The sequence below is a fragment of the Tamandua tetradactyla genome, chromosome 3 (genome assembly GCF_023851605.1).
Source record: "Tamandua tetradactyla isolate mTamTet1 chromosome 3, mTamTet1.pri, whole genome shotgun sequence".
NCBI classification, from domain to species: Eukaryota; Metazoa; Chordata; class Mammalia; order Pilosa; family Myrmecophagidae; genus Tamandua; species Tamandua tetradactyla.
The window spans coordinates 25288846-25312078 of NC_135329.1; the positions used below are offsets into that span (position 1 = coordinate 25288846).

General features: G+C 34.1%; 1 protein-coding gene across 1 annotated transcript in view; it reads left to right on the top strand.

Annotated features, from left to right (window-relative positions):
• The window catches only part of ADAM7 (ADAM metallopeptidase domain 7), an 84256-nt gene extending 62745 nt beyond the window's left edge, over positions 1-21511 (top strand). Inside the window, exons 14-21 of the mRNA XM_077151703.1 lie at positions 195-390; positions 818-920; positions 1727-1913; positions 5916-5996; positions 7127-7202; positions 7745-7850; positions 8225-8324; positions 21422-21511. Coding sequence (XP_077007818.1) covers positions 195-390; positions 818-920; positions 1727-1913; positions 5916-5996; positions 7127-7202; positions 7745-7850; positions 8225-8324; positions 21422-21511 — 939 coding nt within the window. The remainder of the gene's footprint in view (positions 1-194; positions 391-817; positions 921-1726; positions 1914-5915; positions 5997-7126; positions 7203-7744; positions 7851-8224; positions 8325-21421) is intronic.
• The last annotated feature ends 1722 nt before the right edge of the window (positions 21512-23233 follow it).

Genomic DNA, 23233 nt, shown 5'->3' on the forward strand with positions numbered 1-23233 from the left:
CAAATTTTTAAAAACACCATCTTGCCATTCCTAAAATTACATACAAGCCAAGGCATCTAAAGAATGATAATACAAGTTGATTGGAGGAGGCTATGTTCCTTCTTTAAAGTCTTATCTAGATAAACAAAATTGATCAACCTGAACTTTGCCTACCTAAATGTATTCCATGTTCAATCTTTGTTTTGGTTCCACAGATGAAAAAAGCAGGGTCCATGTGCAGACCAGCAAAAGATGAATGTGATTTTCCTGAAGTATGTACTGGCCACTCCCCTAGATGTCCTAAGGACAAATTCCAAGTAAATGGAATTCCTTGTAAGAATTCGGAAGGCTACTGTTTCATGGGGAAATGTCCCACCCGGGATGATCAGTGCTCTGAACTGTTTGATGATGGTGAGAAACAATCATAGTGAATGACTGATAAAGAAAATAGCCTTCATTTCTCTGTTATTGTCTTTAGGGATAGGGGGCAAGATTGGAGGTGATGCATCTTGCCCCCAATCCGTAAGGATTTGTGTTACTCTTCCAAGATAACACGGAGCACCTCGCTAGATGTAGGTTTAGTAACCTTAATCTTACTTCTGATATTGACTAGTTCACAATGTGAGATAAAGATGTTTGTTACTTTTTTTATAACTATACTCCTTTCTAAAATATTCCCCTGAGGCAACAGGGTAATTCTTTAATTATTTATTTATTCCATTCTGCTTTACCACTATATGATACTGAAAGTTCAATCACATTAGAAAAATAGGTTCTTTTATGACTCGTGATATTCATGCTTTCACTGTTCTATTTTTATCATGTTTTTGAATCCCAGAGGCAAAAGGGAGTCATGATCTCTGCTACAAGATGAATAAAAAAGCAAATAAATTTGGATATTGCAAAAACATAGAAAAGAAATTCATTCCCTGTGAAGAGAAGTAAGTGCCCTGAAACAGCATTTTGCAAAATCAGATTGGCTCCTGTAGGGAAGATTAGGAAGGGAGGAGAGGAGAGGAGGAATGGAGTGAGCCCACGTTCTTGACATGTTAGATGGCGTTAGAAGTGTTACAAAGAAGAGAAGGGAGCAAAAGAAAAAAGCAGAAATATAAGCAGAAAAAAGGAAAAAGGAAGAGGGGAAGAGAGAAGTGAAGCTGAAGTTGGAAGAGAGAGAGGGAGAAGAGGTTAAGAACCGAATTGCAAAAGCAAGAGTTGAGACAAGCTTCCAGGGACTTATATGCCATAAAACAGGATTTGGAGAAAAAACAACAAACAAACAAACAAAAATTGTGTTCAAATTTAACTCTGTTTCCAAATATGCTCTGTGAAAGCGAGCAGTTCCTTAACTTCCTTTATTTTTAATTTCTGCCTAATCTATCAAATAGGTGAATAGTAATAGCAGCCTCACACATTTGTTGGTGTCTGCTGGGCAGAAAGAGCAAGGAAGTCTCAGTGTTGTGATTAAAGTCATGGTAACTCAAAATAATAAGTATTTTTCTGCAAACTTGGGCTAATGTTGATTTGTGAGAATCACAGATAAATAAAAAAGAAATATCATTTTACAATCCTTACCTATTCTTCTCAGTTCCCAGGATCAGCACTTTGCCCAACCATTTATCCCACCTCTCCCAGCCCTTCTTCAAACTGCCTGGGTTTAGAAAAATTGGGCAGATGATTTCACTGCAGGCTGAGACTCTAAAGTCCAGTTTCGGGTCCCAAGTCTGAGAATACTCTCACTTTTCCTCAGACATATCAAATGTGGGAAGATATACTGTGCTGGTGGAGAGCACTCTTCTGCCTTTGGAGAAGACAAGATCTCTTATCTGAAAGTTCCAAAGCAGAATGCCACTGTTGAATGCAAAACTTTTTATATGTACCACAATTCCAACGATGTTGGCTTGGTTGCTCCTGGAACAAAATGTGGAGATGGAATGGTAAGACCTTTGCTTTATTAAAATGTCTTAGTTCTGCCACTTACAAAAGTCATTGAATCCTATTACTGGTACAAAGCAGAAAAAAAATTAGCATTTTACAGTTGAACCAGAGTAGCAATAACACTATAATAAATATTCATTTAGCGTAATCTTAGTTATACCAAATGTTATATAATTATTATAAATGTGCTTATCATCTCATTGTAGACATCTAATCAAATTATAGACATACGCTTTTTCTAATTAATATAACTCCTCAAAACCATACACTCATTTTTTAAATTTATTCAACCATATTTAATGAGATGTATTATGATGACAGTGACCGTGCTAGATACAGGGGATCTAAAATGAGTCATCTTGAGAATTTAATAGATTAGATAAAATAGATTATTGCAATTCAACAAAGGTGTTTTCATAGTAGCATGACCAATGTGCTTTTGGAGTCCAGAGGATGAAGTGGCTGGCTTTGTTCATAGAACATTGAATGGCATCATAAAAGGGGTAGCATTTCAGCTTTGACTTGATGGACAGTTTTCCACATGCAGGAAACAGGAAAAGACTTTCTAGAAAGAAACATCCTCATAATATGCAAATGTACAATGCCAAAATGAAAACTTTAGAATTTGTACTCTAGACAATAGGCAGCTCATCAAGGATTATAAAAATGAAAATAAATGGGCAGGATATAATACTATACAAAAAAATCAGCCATTTGAAATGGAATGGTTTCTCTCTGTGGTATGCCTTTTCCTTTCTCCCTGTACCACCACCCACAAACATTACAGGGGCATGCCTATAATGAGGTAAACAGAGGAACTGGAAAACAACATTTTAGAATGGAGAAAAGGAATTAGAATTTAATGATTTAAGGAAGATCTACATTTTCAACCCATATTTACTATGTTTTCTAATAGAAATGATTGAGAACATCAAACTAGTATGAAATATGCATTTATGAAAATTTAGATGTGTATACCAACCACAAGATAGAAAGCTGAAGTATTTGAACAAGATAGAGTATGGAGAATAGGGTTAAAGGAAATGGCAAGCAATTTGCTATTTACATCAAATAAGGAAACGCAATCTGTTGTGCTCCCTTGATCAAGCTCCTCTGAGAATGGCAGGGACAGATGTTAAGGAACAAATCCTGATCTCATAAGTATATCGTGAGCAAGTACCAGCATATGGAAGCTCTGCTCCTTCAAGGGAAGGTTTCATACAGAAGCACACTAATCCCAGTGGAGGCCGCTGATTCCTAAGGAAGGCATTCATGCATAGTGAGTCCCAGGCTATGGGAGCATTACAAAGACACTAGCTAAAATATTTTCCATTTTCTTTTTGCAGCGAAAAATGATGCTGTTTTTCAGACTTGTTGAACTTAAAATGCATAAAATCATTCTAGTTTCTGTATTTTTTCTAGGTAAATTTTAATTTGGTATTGAAAGAGAAAGCACAAACATATCCCACTGCCCCAGGTGCCCTTTTCCTTAGTATACTACAATACTGGTGGCATAGAGAAGAAAAAGGAAAGGAAAAAGAAGGAAAGGAAATGGAAAGGGTGGGGAAAAGAGAGGAGGAGAGAAGAGAGGAAGAGAGAGGAGGTAAGATGAGGAGAGAAAAAGACAAGAAGAGAATACAGGGAAAGAGAGAGAGGGAGGAATTTAAATAGATCATTTGTTCTCTAGCACAGAAAAGATACTGCAAAACTCTATCTGTAGTTATCTCTTTTACTAAATAGAAAAAATGGAAAAATAAAACACATCTCTATTATTCCCTTTAGCTGAGTAAGACATGAAGAGAGTACCACATGGGTTTTAAAACCATTTATATAGAAAAAACATTCTATAAAAACAAGCAAAGAAGAAAAACACTAACAGACAAGTATTCAAAAGGAGACTGATTAGAAAAATCATAAAGTGCAGCCACCTATTAAAGGTATACATTTAAAACAAGGACATTCCTTTACAAAAAGTCAAATGTATATTCTTAATGAAATTTAAAAGGATGTTAGAAAGATATTAAACTATAAAAATGAAATAATTTGAAATCAGGAAGCACTGACTTTTAATTACAAAATAAATCCTGATTGCTGGTTTATATATCATTTAGATAGTAAGTCATAGATTAGATACTACAAAATAATCAGTAAATTAGAAGTTAAGCTTCATAACAGAAGAATAAGATAAAAGAAGAAAATATATGAAAGCAGAAAAAACAGTTTGGACATTTGGACAATCCAATATAGATTTTTTTTTTTTTTTTTTAACTGAACCCAGGTCCTCTGGCATGGCAGGCAAGTGTTCTTGCCTGCTGAGCCACCGTGGCCCCCAATATAGATTTAATTAGAATTGATAAAAGAGAGTAGAGGGAAAAGGAGAAAATAATTATAGAAATAATAATAGTAAATATCCCTGAGGTGAAAAATGTAGGGGAAAAAAAACCCAACTAAGTATCAGGAAAAATTCATAGAAAGAGATGAGAACTTTAGATTCACCCTTATGCCCTGGATGTCAAGAATTAAGAAAATGTGTCAAAAGCACAAAGGAAGACAAGTAATTATTTTTCTAAAGAAAAACCTGTCAGGATGCCATCACACCTCTCTGCAATAAGAAATGCCAGAAGGTAATGTAACAGTAGTCACAGAGGTTTATTTGTTTGCTTGTTTTGCATGAGCAGGCACCGGGAATCGAACTGAGTCTCTGGGATGGCAGGCGAGAACTCTGCCTGCTGAGCCACCACGGCCCACCCACCATACATACAGTTCTGCACATCAGAAATACTGGAACTCTGAAACCATACATACAGCCAAGTTATTAGTCAGACAGAAAATCAATAGAATAACACTTTCAGATACCAAAGTTTAAGAAAATATACGATAATATATAGACTAGATATATTTTCTGGATAGGAGAATAGTCAAGGAAGTATTCCAGACACCTGAGAAATTAAATTTAAATTAAGAACGTATAATGAAGAGATATATTAAAGAAATGGTGGCATATAAAATCCATAAAACTTTCAAGTAAATTCTAGGTATTTGTTGTTAATATATTTATGATGCAAATGTTAAAATGTTATTTGGATAATGAATAACAATATCACAAAAAAGTTTCAACTTACTCAAACAAAAACTTGACCTAAAAGAAAGAGGAAAGAAATAAAAACATAACAAATTTCTCTTACACAGGGAAGAGTTAGACTGAGTTGTTCTTGAAAATGATAGAATTATTTAAGCTCAAATTTTTAATACAAATTAAATCAATGTTTAAAAAATAGAATATACAGCTTTCAAAACAGAAAAGGTAATGGCATAATAAAGTGAGATAAATAGAGTTGGTAAGTTCAAATGTGAAATATTAAAAGTCATGTAATAAGATGACAGGAATTGGATTAAACATATCATTTATCAAATAAATATGAGTGGATTCCAGTCTCCTATTTAAAATGTAAGAAATCTTTGAATTAGTGGCAAAGTAGAATGTTCTTTGTAAAATAAATAGCTAAATATAAAACAGCAGTTAAAAATTAAATAAATGGGCCAAGATAAACCAGACAGAAAACAAAATCAACAGAAAAAACAATATTTTGGCAATAAAAATTACAAAAAAAAAAGAAAATGTAAAACAAAGATATTTAAAAATAAGTAGAGATTAATTGATATTAACAAAATATCCACCTGGAAACTGTGACATAATAAGGATGGATCCTTATATCAAATCAAAAGGAAAACTTGATAGAAATAGTAAAAGAGACGGTTGGGGTTATAGTTGTGGACTTTAATAAATTGACACTTTAAGAATTAATCATTAATAAGTTTATATATAATGATTTTTAATGTACAGTATCTTCTTATCAAATAACCAACGAATATTTATGGAGGATTTTGCCTTCCATGGAAGACTACCCATGTAAAATTTCACAATAGAAAAAAAACCCACCTGATTTGTTCATGTAAGTAATTCTAATTCGTATGAATTCATATGCTTGCTTTGCTTCTAGGTATGCAGCAATGGAGAGTGTGTGAATATCAAAAAGTTCTACAGTCCAACCAGTTGTTCCTCACAATGTGATGAAAATGCTGTAAGATTTTACTGCTTTTTATATTGTCCTGTCAACTATTAATTTACCTAGTATGCATATGTATATCTGTATTCGTGTATATATTTATGCATGCTTGCTTTTTAATCAATCAAGTATACATTTAGGATGCATTTTATTCATGCCATTAATTAAATTGATCCAAATATCCATATGTGGTATTATGCATAGATATTGCCAGTATTGCAAATACATATTTTATTATAAAATTGGACTGGTAATCTACAACGCAGCAATTTATATACATATGAGTTTTAAATCTAAAGATTGGCTCTATCATAACATCACCTATAGTTTAATTACAGCAGTATAAATATTAATTTAAAGCTTTCAAGTCAAACAACAAAACATATATTTTTCTTATTCAATTAACACTGTTCAATACTAGTAGTTTGAGTTTGTAGGTAACATCTTTTCTTAAGCCTGATTAATCAGAAACACTTATATAGAGTTGTATATGTGTTAGGTGCTCTTTCAAGTGCTTTCGTACATAACAACTAAATATCTTCATCACAACCTTAAGAGCTAAATAATATTCCTATCCCCACTTTTACAGATTAGTAAACAAAGGTTTTTAGTAATATTCCCATCCCCCACTTTTACAGATGAATAAACAAAACACTGATATGAGTGGAGAAGATGGAATTTAAATCCAGGAAAACCTGCGCCAGAGTCTGTGCTTTTAACCCTTACCCATTGCAACTTTTATGTAAACTGAACACTGTGTCCCACTTTTCCATGGCAATACGATCCCTTTTTTATTAAGGCCGGTTAAGTTCTAATCCTTGGCTATGATATACCCAGCTCTAGCAGGGGCTATTCATGTAAGGGTATTGATGCTTTCTGGATAAATCATGCTGCTGTGTTAATCTATCCGTGCATTTTTCAGAATCGTTCCCGTGCTCAAAGGTCTTCTTCCAAGATGGCTGCTTTTGCATTTTATTTGCTGACAGTTGTGCAATGTTGACTTTTTCATGCAGTTTAGCTAATTAATCAGGTTTGTGTGCATGTGTGTGTGTGTGTGTTTGATGTAGAACTAGCATTAAGCTAAGTCAAGTGAAAATGCAAGTTACGGCAGTCATTTGAAAAAATGATGTTGGCTGCTCTTCCAGGTGGAAGACCATGGCCTCGGATGTCAGTGTGAGGAAGAACAGGCTCTAGTCTGGGAAGTAACCTTAAGTGGAACCAGTAAGCATCCTGGGATATCATTATAAAAATTAGATCATTATACGTGTATTTTTTATATCACACGCCTAGCCAGTGAGAATGCTACGTTCTTACTTTCTAAGTTTGTTACTTCTTCATTCTGTTTCTGTAACTCTGTGTGGTCTTTTTATTATTTTGCATATTTGATGCCAAAATTAGACTTTACAATTGTCTTTTAGAATTAATGTATCCTTTTCTAGCCACATTTGGCTTAGTTCTTCTAAGAACCCACAACACACCAAGGACTTTTCTATATTCAGCTAATAATAGACAACCAAAACTTCCTACTGTGATTCCTTTAGACACAAGTTAATCTCGGTGTCAATTGCTAATACAGATGCTAATTTGTATAATGTTTTGTCTTTTTATTTTATATAAGAAAAGTATCTTGGGGAAAATTAAAGTTCTTTTAGAAAGGAAAAGCAGGACTATACCAACTCAGTTAAAATGGGGTGATGTCAATATTCCACTATCCTAAAGTTGACGCCCTAGCTGAAGCTGTGTTTCTTCTTTTAATGTTGCAGATATCGCCACCCTGATTGTGGTGTTCGTGCTTTTTTTTGTTGGTGTTGGAGTTGTCACATTATTAATTCGTCACAAAAAATGTATTAAGTTGAAGCAAATTCAGAGGTAAGTCCATATTTGCAGTGCATTGAAAGCAACCATTATGAAAGATATATCAAGCTCTGTGGACATAGAGTATAGGCGATGGGGAAAGTATAAGCCTCTTAATGAAAACCAGGCAAGGATTGTACTTAAACTTTTACAATAATTCGATCTCATCCATATGCTTAGCCCATGGTAAGTTCTCAAATGTTGCTGCCCATTAAAATCACCTGTGATATTTAAAAACGTACTGATGTTGCTCCCACCCATAGGCACTGTGATTTAATTGTTTTAGAGTTCAACCAAGGTATTATATTTTTGTGAGCTTTTATTTGATTTAGTGTTAACCATTGGCTTACCCTATAGCTCTTGTCAATGTTCAGTTTCCTTCTTGACAGCTCACATGAAGACACACTGGGAATAGAGAATAAAGGATACTTTGGTAATGAACAGCAGACAAGAAATGAGCCAATATTACCAGATATTCATCCCCTACAAGTAAGAAACTTTGATTTTCTATAGTTAATTAATGAATAAAAAAGTAATTGTTTCTGTGTGTAATCTGGAATTAACACTAAGATAAGAGAGTGAGAAGTGCAGAATAATTTAATGTTGCTCCAAACAAAGCTTTCAATCTAAATGTGGGGAAAAAGGCAGGACTCAAACACATATGAAACAATAACCATGACATGATTAATTCAGAACAGAATATTCTGATTAAGATATCATTTTGTGGACTATTGGAAAAATTTATGACCTTAGACAATATTCTGGGCCATAAAACAAATCTTAATAAATTTAAAGAATTCAAGCAATATAAAATAGGTTCTCTAACTATAATGACTATATTAGAAATCAATAATAAAAAGACATTAGGAACGTTCCCAACAGGAAATTGCATAACAACTCTAAGGAAACTGAATTAAAGAAAAAATGAATAGGAAAATTAAAGAGGTTTTTTTTTTTTTTTTTTTTGGTGCATGGTCTGGGTATTGCACCCGGGTCTCCCACATGGAAGGCAAACGTTCTGCCACTGAACCACCTGTGTACCTGGAGAGTATTTTTAACGAAATGAAAATGAAACATGACATATTAAAGTTTGTGGGATATAGCTAAAGCAGTAATTAGAGGGAAATTTATAGCACTAAATGCTTGTGCTGGATAAGGAAAAAGGTATCAGATCAATAATGTCAGTTTTCACTTTAAGAAACTAGAAAAGCAAAGCAAATCAAACCTAATATAAGCAGAGGACAAGAAAAAGTAAATATCAGATTTGTAACCACCAAAAACGATAGAGAAAATTGTTGGAAACAAAAGCTGGGTTTTTAAAGCTGATCAATAAAACTTGCAAACACTAGGAAGTCAGAAAAAATTAAGAGCATTGACACAGATGGTCAATAACAAGATTCTAAAATGTGTCATCACAAGAGATCCTACAAATATTCAATTGTTAATTAGAGAATAAGAAAAATATTATTCAATACATGCAACAAGGTTGAAGAAATGGAAAAATTTTAGAAAGATACAAGTTGCAAGACCTTATTCATGAAGAAATATGCAATCTAAATAACCCTATATCTGTGAAAGAAATTAGATCTGCAGTTTAAAACTTTCCTACAAAATAAACATTATGCCCCAATGGTTTCATTGGTGACTTCTACCAAACATTGAATAAAGAAATATTACCACTTTTACATAAACTCTTTGAGAAAGTGAAAGAGAATAAAAGTTTCCACTTCATTGAATGAGGCCGGTATTTCTCTGATAATTACCTACACAAGAAAGAAAAACTATTGATCAATATTTCTAATGAGCATAGCTGCATAAAATATTATACAATTTTAGCCAGTTGAATCCAAGAATATATAAAAAGGTTAATGCATCACTAAGTGGGGTTTATCCTAGAACAACAAGGTAATTTAACATTCAAAAATCAATCAAATTAATTCACCATATTATTAGAAGGACAGAGTAAAATCATTCAATCATTTCAATAAATTTCAATAACTCTATACTGATAAAATTCAGCAAACAAGTAATATTAGGGAAATTTCCAACCAGATAAAGGGCACCTATGAAAAACAAACTTACTACCGACACCATACTTGATGCTAAAAGAGTAAATGCCTTTCCTCTAATATCAGAAACTAAGCAATTATCCACTCCTACCACTTATATTCAGCATTTTGCTGTAGGTTGTAACCATTGTGATTAGCCCTCCATGCACATCCAAGAAAGGATATCCAAATTAAAAAGGAAAAAGTAAACCTGCTTTTATTCATAGACAGCACAATCACCTATAGAAAAATCCCATGGAATTTATAGAAAATGAACTCAGTGAAATTTCAGCTTATAAGATCAGTAAACAAAAACATATTGTATTTCCATATAGTAGCAGTAAATACTCTTAATATGAAAACGATACCATTTACAATAACATTTAAAACATGAGATATTACAGATAAATATAACAAAAATGTACAAGAACTATACAAAGAAACTGTAAAACATTAATGATAGAAATTAAAGAAGACCAAAATAAATGGAGTAAAATATGTTCATGGATCTGAAGGCCCCTATTGTTAGATTATCAATTATCCCCAGATTGACCTATACAATCAAAACAATCCCAATCAAAATCCCAGCAGGATATATTGTAGAACTAATAAAATGAATCTACAAAGTATAAAATAAGTATACGAATATCAATTGTATGTCCATATACTAGCAGCAAGGTGAAAAATATATAATAAAAAATAGCCCCCAAAATGAAATATTTGGTGATAAATCTGACAAAAGATGTGCAAGATTTGTACATGGAAAATGATGAAACACTGCCAAGGAAAATTAAAGATCTAAATAAATGGGGATAAATACCTTGCACAAGGGTCAGAAAATTCCATATGTTAAGATGTCAACTTTCTCAAAATTGGTCTGCAGATTCAATGCAATACCAATCAAAGGCTAAGCATACTTTTTAATATAAATTGACATGTTGACTATAAAATTCATATGGAAATATAAAATACACAGAATGGCCAAAGCAATTTTGTAAAAGAAGACGATAGATGAGCATGCACACTATTTTAATCCCAGACTCATTGTAGTTAAAGTAATCAAAACAGGCTAGGATTGGCATGAATATAGGCAAATAGATGGAAGGAACAGAATAAGAGTTCAGAAATAGATCCACATACATATGGTCATTTATTTTTTTTAATTAGAAAAGTTGTGGGTTTACAGAAAAATCATGCAGCAAATTCAGGGTTCCCATGTAACCCCCCCTCACACACATACACATGTGCATCTTTCCCTATTATTAACACTTAGTGTTAGTATAGTATCTTTGCTACAATTTAATACATTATCATATTATTATACTAAAAACAGTAGTCCACAGATTACATTAGGGTTCATTGTGTATGTTGTTCAGCCCTATTTTATAAAAATTTTTATCCTAGTAACATTTATAAAACCTAAAATTTTCCTCTTTTTTTTTTACTATATACCAAAAATTTAATTGAAATGCCTGTATAAAAAAATAGGATCTCCATACATCTCACACTTTTGAACTGAAAGAAACCCCATCCCTGATGCCTGGACACACCGGTACACACAAACCCAGTTGCTAAAATAAATTAAAGGCCTATGACTCTGTCCCCCACCCCCCCAAATTTTCCTCTTTTAACCCATTCAAATATGATAGTTGGAGGTAATTACATTCACATCGTTATGTTCCCATCAGCACTATCCAGTAGCAAAACTTTTCCATCACCCAAACCCAAACTCTGTGCCAATTAAGAATTAAATTCCCAATCCTTAGCCCTGCCCAAGTCCCTGGTAACCATATTATAGTTTCTGACTCTATGAATATGCTTATATGAATTATTTCATATCAGTGAGCTCATAGAATATTTGTCCTTTTGTGTCTGGCTAATTTTACTAAACATGATGTTTCCAAGGCTCATCCATGTTGTCACATGATCAGAACTTCATTCCTTTTTTTTATACAGTTCAATGTTTTATCTTCTAACTTTCATTCTAGTAATATAATGACCAAAAACTTCCCCTTTCAATCATGTTCACAAACGTAATTCAGCACTGTTAACTAACCTCACGGTAATATGCCACCGGCATGTTTTTACTATTTAACCAGCCTTTTTCCTACTGAAAAATATTCCATTGTATATACATTTGCTTATCCATTTATCTGTTGGAAGACAATTGGGTTGCTTTCATCTTTGACAACTGTGAATAATGCCACTATGAGAATTGAAAATATCTGTTTGAGTCTCTGCTTTCAATTTTGTGGGTATATACCTAGTTGTGGGGTTGCTGGTCACGTAGTAGTTCTACACGTAGCTCTCTGAGGAATCCCCAAACTGTTTTCCACAGTAGCTGCACTATTTTACCTTCCACCAACAACGAACAAGTTTCCATTCTCCACACTCTTTCCACACTAGCCATTTTCCTTTTTTTAATTTTTATTTAAATAATAGCCATTTAATCGGTGTAAAACGGTATCTTACTGTGGTCTTCATTTGCATTTCCCTGATTGCTAATGATGTTGCACATCTTTTCATGTGTGTTTTTTTTTTTTTTTTGCCATTTGTTTGCCTTCTTTGGAGAAATGTTTATTCGCCCATTTAGAAATCGGGTTGTTTTTCTTTTTGTTGTTGAGTGGTAGTATTCCTTTGTATATTCTGGGTATTAAATCCTTATCAGTTATGTGGTTTCCAAATATTTTCTCACATTCTGTAAGACTTTTTTTTTTTTTTACTTTTATAATAAGGTCCTTTGGTGCACAAAAGTTTTTAATTTTTGAGGGGGTCCCATTTATCCATTTTCTTCTTTAATTGCTGGTGCTTTTCCTGTAAAGTCTTTAAAAAGTAACACAAGGTCCAGAATATGCTTGCATAAGTTTTCTTCTAGGAATTTTATAGTTTTGGTTCTTACATATTTTAAGTTAATTTTTAAATAAATAGTAGATGTGGTCCACCTTCATTCTTCTGCACATGGATATCCTGTTTTCCCAGGACCATTTGGTAAAAAGAATATCCTTTCCCCATTAGTGGACTTGGCAACCTTGTCAAAAATCAATTGGTCATAAGTGAGGATTTATTTTTGAACTCTCAATTTAATTCCATCAGTTCATATGTTTTTTCTTATGCCAGTACCATTCTGTTTTGATTACTGTAGGTTTTGTAGTGAATTGTAAAATTTGTAAATATGAGTCCTCCAATTTCATTCTTCTCTTTCAAGAGAGTTTTGGCTATTCAGGACCCCTTTCTCTTCCATGTAAATCTGACAATTAGCTTTAAAATTTCTGCAAAGAAAGTTGTTGGAATTTTTGTTGGGACTGGTTTGAATGTATACATCACTTTGGGTAGAATTGTCAACTTTATAATATTTAGTCTCCTGATTTATATCCTGCCCTACCGTTTATTTAGTTCTTAGATTTATTTTAGCGATGGCTTGTAGTTTTCTGTGTACAAGTCCTTTCCATCATTGGCTAAACTTATTTCTAGATATTTGATTCCTTTAGTTGACACTGTAAGTGGAATTTTTCTTTATATCCTTTTCAGGGTGTCCATTACTAGTGTATAGAAACACTGCTGATTTCTGCATGTTGGTCTTGTACCCCATCACTTTGCTGAATTCATTTATTAGCTCTGGTAGGTTTGTTATGGATTTTTCAGGATTTTCTCTATATAGGATCATTCATCTGCAATTGGGGAAGTTTTCCTTCTTCCTTTCCACTTTGGATACTTTTTTTTCTTTTTCTTGCTTAATTGCTCTGGCTAGAACTCTGGGTAATATGTTGAATAGCTGGGGTGACAGTGAATATTATTGTCTTGCTCCTGATTTGAAGAGAAAGTTTCAGCCTTTAACTGTTGAGTATGATGTTAGCTGTAGATTTTCCATAAATGGCTTTTATCATGTCAAAAATGTTCCCTTCTATTCATAGTTTTCTGAGTGTTTTTATCAAGGGGGGGGATGCCTAATTTTCTCAAATGCCTTTCTTCATCAGTTGAGATAATATGAGTGTGTGTTTTCTTCATTCTACTAATGTGGTATATGACATTAAACTGTTTCTAGTAAAATATCTGGGTACAATCCTCTTGTAATCCTTTTTGTTTCTGTGGGATTGTTGTTAACATCCTTCCCTCTTTCACTCTTGATTTTAGTTCTCTCTTTTATTTTTTGTCAGTCCAGCTAAGGATTTGTCAATTTTATTGACCTTTTCAAAGAACCAACTTTTTGGTTTTGTTTATTCTCCCTGTTCTTTTATTTTCTATTTTATTTGTGCCTACTCTAATCTTTCCTTCCCTTTTCTTGCTCTGGGTTTAGTTTGCTTTTCTTTTTTTCAGGTCCTACTGTTATGAGATTGTCTCTGATTTGAGATCGTCTTTGTTAATGTAAGCATTTAGAGCTATAAATTTCCCTCTTAGCACTGCCTTTGCTGTATCCCATAAGTTTTGGTATTCTTTGTTCTTGTTTTCATTTGCCTCAAGATAGTTCCTAATTTAATTTATGATATTTTCTTTGACCCATTGGCTGTTTATGAGTGCATTACTTAATTTCCATATGTGTTTGAATTTTCCATTTCTCCCTCTCTTATTTCTAGCTTCATTACATTGTGGTTGGAGAAGATGCATTGTATGATTTCAATATTTTTAAATTTATTGAGGTTTATTTGGTGACATAACATATGGTCTATCCTGGAAAATGTTCTCTGTATATTAGAGAATAATATATATTCTGTTCCTGTTGATGAGGTGCTCTATATATATGTCTGTTAGGTCTAGTTAGTTTACACTGTCTTTCAAGTCTTCTATTTCCTTTTTGATCTATCTAGATGTTTTACTATTATTATAAGTGGCATACTGAAATCTCCAACTATTAATGTAGAACCATTTATTTCTCCCTTAAATTTGTCAATAGGTGCGTATATATTTCTAGTTGTTATGTCTTCTTCTTGAACTGTCCCTTTATCTAATATAGGGACACTAATATATAGTGACCTTTGTCCCTCCTAATGGTTTTTTACTTAAAGCTTATTTTATAGAATAACTGTAGAGCTACCTCAGTTCTATTTTTGTGTTATTTGCATGGTATAAAATCAATTAATATCACATATATAGTTCCATCGTTTCACTTTTAATCTACTTGTATCTTTGAATTTCAGGTGAGTCTCTTGAGACAGCATATAGTTCCATCATGTTTTTTTCTTCAATCTGCCAATCTCTGCCTTTTGACTAGAGTTTAATATATTTACATGAAAATAATTAGTAATAATGTAAGACTATATTCTGCTGTTTTGCTATTTGTCTTTGTAAGTCTTATCCTATTTTTATCCATCAATTCATCTTTTAATTCCTATATACATTTGATTTTTCTATTGCACAATTTTCAGTCCTTTCTCATTTCTTTTGTATATATTTTCTTTGAGATTACCAACGGCTTAAATTTAACATCCTGAATCTGTAACAATCATGTTTTTTTTTTTTTGATACCAGCTTAACTTCAACAGCATATACATACACTGTTCCTTTACCTCTCAGTGTCCCCACCTTTTTGTCGCAATGATACAAATGATATATTTATTCACTGTATGTCCAAAATCATAGATTTATCATTACTTTTTATATGTTTGCATTTTAGAAACTTTAAGATGTAAAAATTGGAGTTATATGCCAAGAGAAAATAAAATAGCACTGACATTTATAATTACACATGTGGTTACTGTACCAGAGAACCCTTAGTTCTTTATGCTGCTTTGATCCACTATCTAGTGTCCTTGGCTTTTAGCCTGAAGAACATCCTTTAGCATTACTTGGAGGGCAGATCTAGTCGAGATGAACTCCCCCATATTTTTTAAGGCTGGGAATATCAAATCCCTCCCTTATTTTTGAAAGACCTCCTCACTAGATACAAAATTCTGATTGGATTTATTTTCATTCAATACTCTAAATATTTCATCCCATTGCCTTCTTGCCTTCATGGTTTCTGATGAGAAATAGGCACTTAATCTTATTGGGACTCTCCTGTACATAAAATGTTGTTTTTCTCTTGCAGCTTTCAAAACTTTCCCCTTGTTTTTGGCATTTGACAGTTTGGCTACTCTGTGTCTGGGTGTGATTCTCTTTGAGTTTGTCCTGTGTGTTGTTCATTGGGCTTCTTAAATATGCATATTCATGTCTTTCTTTAAATTTGGGAGGTGTTCTCTCAGTATTTCTTTGAAAATTCCTTCTACATCCTTTCTTTCTTTCTTTTCTCTCTAGGATTCCCACAGTATATACATGGGTATTAAGTTACAAGTTTACAGTTTAAGGTCATAAAAATTTCCAAACTAAGGCATCCAGATAAAGATACCTTGACTCTGAAGAAAGGCCAAATGGTGTCTGTGATTCCTCTGTCAGCTGGGGGGCACGTGACTGGCATCTGCCGGTCCTTGTTCCTGGTTCCATTCCTTCCAGCATTTGATTCCAGTAGCCTCCTCTGCAGGCATCTGTGGGCCCTCACTTAGTTTCTCTTGTTTCTTACCATCTCATGGGAAGGCACACGGCAACATCTACTGGGCTCTCCAAATGGCTGTGTCTGAGTTTTCTACAAAATGTCTCCCCTTTCAAAGGACTCAAGTAAACTAATCAAGACCCGCTTTGAATGGGTGGAGTCATATATTCATCTAATCAAAAGATGACACCCATAATTGGGCATGCCATATCTCCATGGAAACAACCTAATCAGAAGATCCCACCCTACAGTATTGGAACAGGATTAAAAGAAGATGGCTGCCCCCACAAGATCGGATTTAGGGTTAAAAGAACATGGCTTTTCTAGGGTGTATAACAGTTTCCAACCAGCACATCTGGAATATTCAAAGTCTGATCTCCGTCACTGATGGTTTCTAGATTTTTATTTCATTCCTTTGGATGTGCCATAGTTTCCTGTTCTTTGTCTTGTAATCTTTTGTTGTACACTGTATGTTAATATTGCCAAGTGTTCACTATGGGATTTAGTCGCTAATCATACTGTTCCTTGTTTTTATCCAGCTAGTGATATCACAGAGATTTCCTTGAGTGTCAAGAACTAACAAACAAAACAATTCAAAACACACACTGTTCATAAGTCTTTGCAAACATTCTGCACTGACTGGTGCTCTCCTTCTGAGTTTAGCTACCTATACAGTAAGATCAACCCCAGCCGAATGTGTATGCAGGACTCTCTCAGTCTTTTCTGAGTCTGTGTCTTGTCCTGGGTTGTGTTTGCTCATGGCCTTAGGAATTCCCTCGCTTATATATTTCAAATGCCTCCTCTTTTACTATGAAATAGACTTTCTACCTCTCTTTTGCCTTTGTATGAGTTAAAACAGGTAATCCTTTTCCCTAGACTTCTTTGACTTAATGTTTCTTACACTGCTTTACTTGTCCAAAAGATGCTTCTGCCTGCAGGACAAGTTCTGGGAGGGTGAGCCAGGGAGGAGTGTACTGGCTCAGTCTCACATACTGTCACCTGATAGAGTAGCATTAGCATTCAGACACCTCAGTTCATAGATAGGGGTTGCTCTGGTTCCTCCAGAACAGTACCAGGGACCCACACTGGGAGTGCAGGGCATCTCCATACTATGCTAATGAAAGGGTAAGGGGTGGGAAGCAGCAAGTGTGCTATGAGTGTCTCCTACCAGTTTTTCAAAACTGCGTTTTCTTTACTTGGCACTTGTCCAGTTACTGTAACCCCATAACTGTTTTCAGGAGTTCTGAGGAAAATGACTCTGCCAGTTTTTGCTTGTTGTTTAAAGATTCTGTGGGAGAATGACATCCTGGATCATCCTAGAATTATCAATTGATTTTTCACAAAGGTACAAATGTAATTCATTGGAGAAAGATGATCTTTTCAACAAATGGTGCTAGAACAACTGGATAGCCATTAGTTGAAGATTAACTTTGATCCATTCCTCAAGCCTTTTACAAAATTAACCCTAATTATAACATAAACACAATTCTATGTATCTTTTTCCTGAAAAAAATGTTTTTAACATGTACAGAACTAAACTTAGTGCTTAGGGATAAACATTTGGGAATAAAACTAAAAAGACATTCAAGTAAGTCATTTTTTGAATAGCCAGGAAAGTGTCAAATTGGGAGAATAATGGGGTTTGTGATCAGAATGAGATAATTAAAGTAACAAAGTTCCATTTCTTGGCCAAGGCAGTGGTTACAAGGATATTTTCCTTAAAAGGCTGATCAAGACATGCATTTATTTTCTGTGTTGTTTTTAATCTGTTTTATTTTGCCATTAAAAAGTTAAAAATAAAGACAAAAAATCCCATATACTGGTGAGGATGAAGACCATGAAATGCAACTAATGAAAGTTTAAATGACACAAACTAATGAGAAAAGTTAGTATTATGCACTAATACCATGATACCCGTGACCCCATGTCATTGACTGAATCATGTCCCCAACAAAAGCTTTGTTTGTAACCTATTTTGACTTCCTGTAGGTGTGAACCTATAAGTAGGACTCTTTGAAGTTGTATTATTGGTGAAAATGTAGACTGTTCTTTGAATAGGACCTTCTAAAATCCTGTTTACATGTGATCAAATCGATCGAATCAGGGTCAACCTTAATCTGTGCTATTAGAGGTTTTTTAAAGCAAGCCAGATATCAGAGGGAAATATAGGGAGAAGCCTGAAGTCAGTGTAAATGGGAAGAGCAAAAAGGTCTAAGGAGAGAGAGAGAACACCATGTGCTGGAGGCAGAGACGTAAGTCAAGCAACCCCAAGACCTGAAGCTCGTCAGCAACAGGGCACTACAGACTTTGGGGAGAAAGCATGGCCTTGCTGATGCCTGATTTGGGACTTCTGGCCTCCAAAACTACAAGCCAGTAAATTCTTGTTGTTTAAGCCAACCCATTGCATGGCATGTGTCCTAGAACACCTGGCATACTAAAACACCCAGAAATTCCTGCCATACAATTACATCTAAAAGAAAGGTGTACATGTGTACATCAGAAAATATTTGCAATAATGTTCAAGCAACACTATTTGCAAAAGCTGAAAACACCCCAAATCTCCAGTAACAGTAAAAGGATAAACAAATTGTATTATATTCATGCAATGGAACACTACAAAGACATAATAATGAATGAACTACTAATATCTACAATAGCATGGATAAATCTCAGAAACACAATATTAAGCTAAAGAAACCAAAACCAAAGCAAACTGTGTGATTTTGTTTATATCAAGATCAAAAATTAACAAAGGTAATTGTAGTATTACAAGTCATCGTGGCAGCTTCTCTAAGGGAGGAAGAATCTTCTGGGGAACTGATAGTTTTATTTCTCGATCTAGGTAGTGATTGGTTATTCAGATGTATTTTTTGTGTGTGTGAAAATTCATCCATCTCAGCACTTCATAGTTGTGCATTTTTTGCATATGTTTTGTACTAAAATTAAAATTTCATTATAATAGCAGCCTTAGCAATATATGAAGCAGAAGAAAAACATCCTGAAAATCTTGTAGAAGTCCCTGCAAGTAGTGGCTTGTTTAATATCTTCAAGAAGTGCTATGATTTCTAGTACTTTCAGCTCCCTGACGAAATGATGAGTGCAAATTAAGAAGTTACAGAGCCATCTTCCTTAAGAAAAAATTACCTGAAGAAAAAAGCAATACTCATGATATGATTATTTTGATGAAGTTACCCACTAGGACATAAGACTGGAAGGAGAGAGTATTAGCTTCAAGTTTTAAGGCTAAGTATCAGCTGACTTTTGCTAGGTGCATATGCCAGTATAAATATAATGGTACTAGTATTTTTATTTAGGATTTTTTTTTAATTGCAGATGGTGCTATTTTTACCCAATTCCATAGGTTGGGAATGCTCTGCCTCAATGTATATGTCCCATAAGCCTTGCATTTTTTTACTGCATATTACAGAACATTCCCCATCACAGCTACTAGGACTACAGTAGAAATGCTTTTACTGAACATCACTGGAATGGATAGTTAATAAATCTTTCTCTAGTTTTATGATCATTTGTTATCGTTTCGATGCATTTGTACTTTATATTATAGCAATGATGAACTCCAATTTTGTAAAAACAATTCATTTATCCACTTTAAAGGAAATAAATAAGGTATGGATAATTATTTAAATTAGCATGAAATTACATTTAAACTCTGAAGTTTAAATGAGAAAATGTATGTAAATGTACTTAGCAGTATTTGGTATATATTTAGTACTTAAAATAAGTTAATCATCTATTATGTCTCATGTGCTTTTGCAGTTACTTTCCTGATTACATTCTACTTAAATTAACATGTAAAGCCAGTTAATTCCCAGAGAAGAGAGTCAGGTAAAGATTTGAGTGTGTGATCAATGATGAATAATCGTAAGAGTCAACTAGAATTCAGATAAAACCCAGGAGCATATTTGTTGCATTTCTAAAACACAAACTCTTTATGGAGTTTATCTCTTATCTTTTTAGTTAAATTGTATCTCCTCAAAACCTGGAGAAGGGGCTTACTAAATATTTGTTGACCACATGAATAAATTCAATTCATTACTGATAGTGTATACACTATGATATATTATAAGCACAGATGGTTATAGAAAAGTCTGGGCCCTCAAATATCAGGTTTACTCTCTTTGTATTATTTCTCACAAAATTTTATAATTAAAAACATTTTACCTAATGCTTGTTTGACACTTTAGATACCCATCAAAGGCCCATCCTTAGCAAAATTGTGATTTGGGGAAAGTCTTCCATTAGTTTCCTCTCTCTATTTCATTAATGCTACCTGCACCCAGAACCTGGTCCTGTATCCCGTGGTTTGAATGGCAGTAATGTCTGCTATAGCATTAACAGAAAGGATTTTTAAAGTGTGGCCTCAGCCAGGTATATCTGTATTTTCATAGGAAGTTCTGGAAGTCCTCAAAGGCCTTCAAGGGCCAAAGGAATGTACCTGGTTGTAGAATTTCAGGCATTAAGGTACTTAGAGATTTGGAGACTAAAAGACCTGCTTGTTGCTACTCATAGCACAAACTGTAAGGAAACTCCCACCGTTTCATAGGTATGTTTGCTGTATAGGTAGATTCTTGATCGAGTTAGCCATCAGAACATACCAAAGAAGAATATTGTTTCTGCATGTTTTAGTGTTTCTGACTTTCTGAAGAAAATATTCCAGAGATGGCCAGAGAATTTATTTTGTGGGCTTGGGAAATATTCATAATTGTTTGAATAATAATTTCAGGTTCATAGTATTTCTTTTCACTAGCAAAGATCTGCAGAACCCTTTGAGAGCCTTCCAACTGGGTTTTCAAGTCCACACCATATCACACTGGTATGTTCCCTGCCCCCTTCCTGTTCAATAACAACATCAATCATTCTCAACCATTTGTTGGTTCCTGGAAGAGATCTCATAATATAACACAGTTTTGTGATTTGAGGCAGAAATATAGGGCACAGAGAGACCTACTTCTCTGCGGGGCTGACCGGGATTAGGGTGAGGCAAGTAAGGGGGCTATGCAGGTGGAGTATTTCTCCTAATTGCTGAGTTTTCTGTCATGGCTTTAAATTTTGCCCAGAAGCAAGGGTCTCATTTGCCGTACTCTAGTCTCGACCCTGCTCTTCAAGGTTTAAATCCGATGACGGCTTTCAGTGTGGCCTTGGATTGATTGGAACCCACAGTACCCCCAATTAACTGAAGTGGTCTATTCTCATCTTAAAATTCATGAGACAGAAAAAAACCGGTATGTAGAGCTCATAAGAGACTGAATAAGAAAAAGGAAACATTAGAGGATCAGTAAGGGTCACTCACACTGCTGTGGTCTCTATCTCTGCACCCACAGGGCACACAGGACAGCACTTCTTATTTAGAGCTGAGTCCTGGTCCTGAAAGCATCAAGATCCTCAACTGTAATATTTTTAAAATCAGCAGTTTTCATTAAGCTTTCTTTATGAATGAATAAAAAGGAGTAATTTTGGCAGCTTTCCGTCTGTGGTCACATAGAATCTTCGTATTACACAAAAGGATACCCGAAACTGCTTTACCATAAGGGGTGGAACTGAATGAACACATCTTCCAATTACCCATTCAACCAATGCAGGGCAATTGAAATACCTATTTTGTATATTGGTATTTAAAAAAAAAAGATATTTTTGAATAAAATCTCTAATACCTAAAAGAAAATATGTTTTAAAACTTCTTATATTGGAAAGATGTGCAAGAAGGTTTACAAGGAAAAATGATTTCTGCCCATAACAGGACCTAACCCCCCAATTATACTAAATTATACTATAGCAATTAAAAACTGTTTCAGATTTTCCATGGAGTGAGAAAAAGGATATGTGTGTGTACATACATGCTCACACACGCAACTGTGTATGCATCACGCAGCAGAGTTCCTGATACAAAATAATTTATTTATTATAGAAACCTGCAAGTAAAGATTCAAGAGGAATCACAGATCCCAATCAAAGTGCCAACATGGTAGGTTCCCATAACAGATAATATCCTTTTATTTTTCTTTAATCCTCTTTTGTTCTTTACCCTTTCATTGATAGACTGGGGACATTCTCTTTCATTATGAAAAGAATATATATATGGTTGAAATTGTTTTCAGTATTATCCTAAAATTTCTAACAGATAAATTTTCTGCAGAGTAGAAACCTGCCCCAAAATAACAAGCTAGAATTCAACAGTGTTGGAGCCTTGTTTCATTTTAGAAATAACAACAAAATCACAACTTTTTTCTCAATCTTCTATTGACTCAAGTATACTTACCCATGGATCTGCTTTAAGTATTTTAAAGGATGTAACAGAATCGATAATTACAGTAAAAGTATAATTCATAATGGAACATCTTCATTCATGATTACTTTGCCAAAGTTTTCGCTTATCAAATCAATAAGTGATTATATCTGAGAACTGATTTCACACTTGAATTGTCATGTCTGTATTTAAAAAAAATTGTGAAAATAATTGTGATTTTTGTCAGAGAAACAAAAGAGCATTGTTTGGTTACATTTTCAGTTTTTGTTTTGATTCATTCATTCACCTATTCATTAATTTTTGTTGATTTCCTATGATGTGACAGAAACTTGATAAATATAAACCTTCCCCTCCCAAATATTGCTACAAGGGTTTTTACCAGCATAAAAACACTTCACCCCATTGAGAAGTGACAAAGAAGAATGTTTTATAATGGTCCACCCATTTCATAATGATAAACACCCTTCCCACCCTGAGGAGAATGGAAAGTGAAGTCATACCTTTCTGTAAGCAATTCGGCATCCTGGATATGGGAAACGACCTGATTTTCTGTGTTTTATGCTAGGCCTGTTCATTTTACAGTAACTGTTTAATTTCACCACAACTAAGGGGGTCCAGAAAAGTG